The sequence below is a fragment of the Octodon degus genome, unplaced genomic scaffold, assembly GCF_000260255.1.
Source record: "Octodon degus isolate 3935 unplaced genomic scaffold, OctDeg1.0 scaffold00069, whole genome shotgun sequence".
In the NCBI taxonomy this organism is placed as follows: domain Eukaryota; kingdom Metazoa; phylum Chordata; class Mammalia; order Rodentia; family Octodontidae; genus Octodon; species Octodon degus.
The window spans coordinates 10,047,387-10,052,346 of NW_004524645.1; the positions used below are offsets into that span (position 1 = coordinate 10,047,387).

Here is a 4,960-nt window from a genome sequence, read left to right on the forward strand (position 1 = left end):
CAGAAATTCCTACTCGGCGGGAGGGGTAGGGGGCGGCCCGAGGGGGCGGGAGAGGGTCCGGCCCACGCTGCGCCTGGGCTGGGACTGGTCCCGCCGGCGCAGGGTAGCAGGAAGCTCTCCTATATTTCTTTCTTATTCCCATTTTGCAAGCATGTATCTTGTAATGTGAATAACTGGTTGGAAGACAACACTATGCATTACAACAAATACTGTGAAATTCATGTTACTTTGTTAAGTGAAATTCTGTATCACTTGTTATTTTTCTGTTTTAATACTATTTTATACTCTCTTTATAAAATTAAAAAAGAAAAGATCCACTTGATGGTTTTGCAGGCAGTCATTTTGATATTTTAATGTATATTCTCATGTTTTAATGTGTTATATAACATTTTTAAGAAACACAAAGAGCAGATGTGAGTCCCAGAGTGGTTTGTTGGTATGCAGTTGCTCTAGCACTTAATTTTAGAGAGCTCAAAACATGTTAAACCTGGTAGCATAACAGGCTGCATTTCTCTCCACCCAATTTTAGTTATTTATAAGTCAGTTATAGAAAGAAAGTAAGTATTTTTATATTTTTTGTATCGGGGATCGAACTCAGGACCTTGTGCTTGCCAGGCAGGCATTTAAGCCACTGAGCTATCTCCCTGACCCCTATTTTTATACTTTTGAGAACTCTGGCTATTCACCCACAGAGACAAGAAATGGTTTTAACTTAGGTGTTAATTTTTCCTTTCTGTTCAAACTGAATACTACCTGGTTATGTTTAACTGTCTTCCTGCAATACCAGCAAGGTCACTAAATGTTCTAGAAATAAAAGAAGTAAAGTAGTACATTTCTTAAGCTTAGATACCTCCTTTTTAGAGATGAAAAAATTGTTTTAACATACTTTGGTTATTGAACAGTAGAATAATAAACACAGAATATAAGTATTTTTTATATTTTTCTCTACTTAGTTTTGTATTCTGTAAAATGAAGATGACAGGCCTCTTATTCAAAAAAATAAATGATATTGTTGATTTTTAGTGTTCAAAATGCATGTTAATTTTCTTTGGGTATTGGATGTTGAAAGGAAGACATTTAAACAGTATATTAGCATTTACCATGTACTGTACTAGAATTTGCATACATTCAACATGGCACATTTCTAGCTATTCTTGGTTTTTTTTTTTTAAATTCCATTTGAGGTTTTCATCCTCATACTTTGTTCCTAATCTTAACCTAGTATAAATATCTTCCTGCTTTTTCACAAATGGGTTGGGTGTATTTGGATCATGCCTAACAACATTAAGGTTTTTTGTTCTAGATGGTTCTATGGGCGTATCCCTCTAATTCCTTTGCCAGTTCTTCCTGAAGTGCAAATGCGTATCAGTTTGAGTGTGAAGTAATACTTTGGGTGAATCTTTATATACCATGCTAACTTTCTCTTCTGTTATTTCAGTTCCTTATGAAGGTAGACAGCCCCTTGTTCAGCCAGAGGGACCTTCATCTGGGGGTCCAGGAACCAAACCCCTTCGACATCAGGCTTCCCTCATCCGGGTAAGTGATAACTTGGGCTGTGCCAGTGTGAGAGAGTGGAGATAAGTTTGGACTTTGAGGACATGGCTTTTTTTTCATTGCAGGAAAGATGTAAAACTACCTCTTCATATAAATAACTGATTTCTTGTTCTGTTGCTTGTGTAGTTTCCTAAATTGTTTTTACCATGTTTGCTTCTGCCTCCTTTCAAAGTCTCTCAAGAATAAGCCATGCTGGTTTTTGATCTTTAGTATGTATCAAGTATATTTCCACCTTCATCTGCCTAATCATTAGGCACCTCCTTCATGAAGGCTTCACTTTCTCTAAAGCAGTGTGTGCCTTATTCATCATTATTTATTCAGTGTGTAATAATTGTTTTCAATTTGCTTTGTGCCTTCAGCAGCATGATAAGGTTTTAAAAAGCAGCAGTTATTACATATTCTTTTAGTGACTAGAACAATGTCTTTTGGGTAACAGTTATTTTGCAAATGGTAGCGTGCACTGTTTCTTGTAAGTAATAGGCACAAAAATATTATGGCAAAAGCACAGGTAATATCTATCCCACCCACACTATAGCTCAGAAAGACTCACTTTCCTTTCGTTCCATGTTTTGCTTTGGATAAAGAGCTTTTTTTCCCCCCTACATCTGCAGCTATTGTCTTGTATAATATCTCTGAGTCTTGTGCTGGGAAACTTATATTCTCAAAGAACACTGTGTATGTATGTGCAGGGAAAATTACCCAAAATTAGGTTTATTGTTTAACACCAAAGAGGAAGTGGGGAGGTTTGTATAACATTTCAATTGTATAACTCAGGAAGAATGATCATTTATCCACAGGCAGTTCTACCCAAAATAGAAGAGTAGTGTCAGGCACTCCCATAAAGAAGTAGGCTGTTAGTTTGGAACAGAATAAACAAAGTGTCTGAGAAAGATCCTGGAGCTCACGGAATACCTTCTGGCGATGGGATACCATATTAGATATGGTGAAGAAGTTAATCTCCTGAGTTTATTCTTGGTGTACAAAGAGCTTTTAAAAAGATAATGATTCAGGGCCAGGGAGATGGCTCAGTATAATAAGCACTTCCCTAGCAAGTGCAAGGGCCTGAGTTCAATCCCTGGTTCTACAAGAAAAAAAAAAAGAAAAAGAAAGATAATGATTCAGAGGGCCAGCTAAGTAGCTCAGTGGATTAAAATGCCCATTTAGGGAGTGTGTGGGTGAGCTTCCCTCTACCCTGTGCCAGCAGGACCTACTGGTCCCAGCCCAGGTGTAGCGTGGGTGAGACCCTCTTCCACTTCTTGGGACGCCCCCCACCACTCCACAGCACCTTCTCCACCCCACCCGCCCAGTAGGAATTTCTGCCGCGTTCCGGGAACCCCCAGACCCAGTCCTAGCCCAGGCCCAGAGAGTGTGTGGGAGAGCTTCTGGCGACTCTGCGCCTGCGGGACCTATGGGTCCCAGCCCAGGCTCAGCATGGGTGACACCCTCTATCACCCTCTTGGGATGCCCCCCATCTCTCCGTAGTACCCCCCCACACCCCACCCACAGAGCAGGAATTTCTATCGCTTTACGGGAACCCCCAGATCCAGTCCTAGTCCAGGCTCAGTGAGTGTGTGGGAGAGCTGCTTCTCCCCCCTACTCCAACTTGTACCCTCCAGACTCAGCTTAGGCCTGGCATATAGGTCTGGGGTGAAACCCTGCAGCTTCAATCCCTGCAGAGAGTGTAGGGGACAGAACCTCCCAGCTAGTCCAGGAGGAGAATATCTTGCCAGTGGGGCACGACAGGTTCACCTTCAAGGACAGCAACAGGAAGGAGCTGAGCATAGCAGCCAGAACCAAGCCAGGCACAGCTGGATAAACCCCAAACTTTGTAGATCTACACCTGAACTTCAGTAGGTGCTAAGGTTATAACTGCAACAAAGATCTACAACAAAGTTCAGAAGACAGTGCTACACAAAATGACAACGAGAAGGAACAAAATGCAATCTCAGTCCCTAAGCCTACCCATAACAAGTGCAGATGACACTAACACAGAACAAATTGGGAATCACACAGCTGAAAGCAATGAATCAATGGCTTCTGAAATAAACAAACAGCTGCACAAAAGTATAGAGGAACTCAGATTGGAAATGAAAAAAGAAATCCCTGAATTAATAACATCTGCAGTAAAGAATCAAATGCAGAAACATAAGGAGGAAACCCAATATTCACCCAGAACAAGTGCAGAGGACAGTAGGCAAGCTCAAATGTATGAATTAATAGCGTCGATAGTAAATAAGCAACAGCAGAAAGTCATAGAGGAACTCAGAGCAGACTTCTTTTCTACTAGCTGAGCTCAAATGTACGAATTAATAGCATCGATAGTAAATAAGCAATAGCAGAACGTTATAGAGGAACTCAGAGCGGAAGTATTTTCTGAAATAAAAAAAGAATTCTCAGAACTCATAGCATCTGAGGTAAAGAATCAACTACAGAAACATAGGGAGGAAACCCAATCTGAAAAAAACACTGCATAAAAGAATTTATAATTGCTTCTAAAGAAGACATAGATAAAAAAAATAGAGGAGATTAGAAGTGTTTTTTTTTTTGCGCCGAATGCCTTCAAGGCATGACTGGCTGTCTTGTGTTGTGGGGATCGAACCACAGCAACCTGAGCGTGACTGCTTTGTTGAAGCAGCCACTTAAAGAACTGAGCTAAGGGGCAGGCCCCCAGGAGATTAGAAAAATGACGGATTCCTTGAATGAGCAATACAGGAAAGAAATAGACTGCATGAGGTAGAGTTAAATAGATAGAGAGGAAATTAAAATCTGAATCACAAGCTTGCAAAACCGTTTAAGTGAAAGTGAAGACAGAATTTCAGATCTTGAAGACGCTGGTGCAGCTAGTGAAAAGGTAAGAAAGGATCTCTTAAAAACAACTAGGATACAGGAAAAAATAATCCATAACCTGCAAGATGATGCAAAGATGAACAATGTGAGACTAATAGGCATCAATGAAAAAGAAGGAGTCAATACAAATGACATTAAAAAAATATGGGCAGAAGTAATACCAGAAAACTTCCCAAATATGAGGAAACAATTGGACCTTCAGGTAACCAAAGCATACAGAACGCCAAGTAACCTCAACCCAATGAAAAACACACCGAGACATATAATAGTCAAGATCCTAGAAATTCAGCACAAGAATAATATATTGAAAGCCATTAGAGAAAAGAAGCAGATCACATTCAAAGGAAAACCCATCAGAATTATGGCCGAGTTCTCCTGACAAACTATGAAGGCAAGAGCATGGAGCAGAGTACTTCAAGTCCTCTATGAAAACAAATTCCAGCCCAGACTACTATATCCTGCAAAACTCTCTTTCAAGATTGATGGAGAAGTGAAATACTTTCATGACAAAGAACAGCTAAAGAATTTCATGATGACGAAGCCAACCCTACACAGGCTA

The 4,960-nt window shown here is 40.3% G+C and overlaps 1 protein-coding gene across 6 annotated transcripts in view; it reads left to right on the forward strand.

The window, feature by feature from the left end:
* Positions 1 to 4,960, forward strand: part of Reps2 (RALBP1 associated Eps domain containing 2) — a 287,616-nt gene that overhangs the window by 104,616 nt on the left and 178,040 nt on the right. For all 6 annotated transcript variants that reach the window (XM_004635084.2, XM_023719539.1, XM_023719537.1 and 3 more), the window contains exon 5: positions 1,439 to 1,536. In XM_004635084.2, the coding sequence (XP_004635141.1) occupies positions 1,439 to 1,536 (98 nt within the window). The remainder of the gene's footprint in view (positions 1 to 1,438; positions 1,537 to 4,960) is intronic.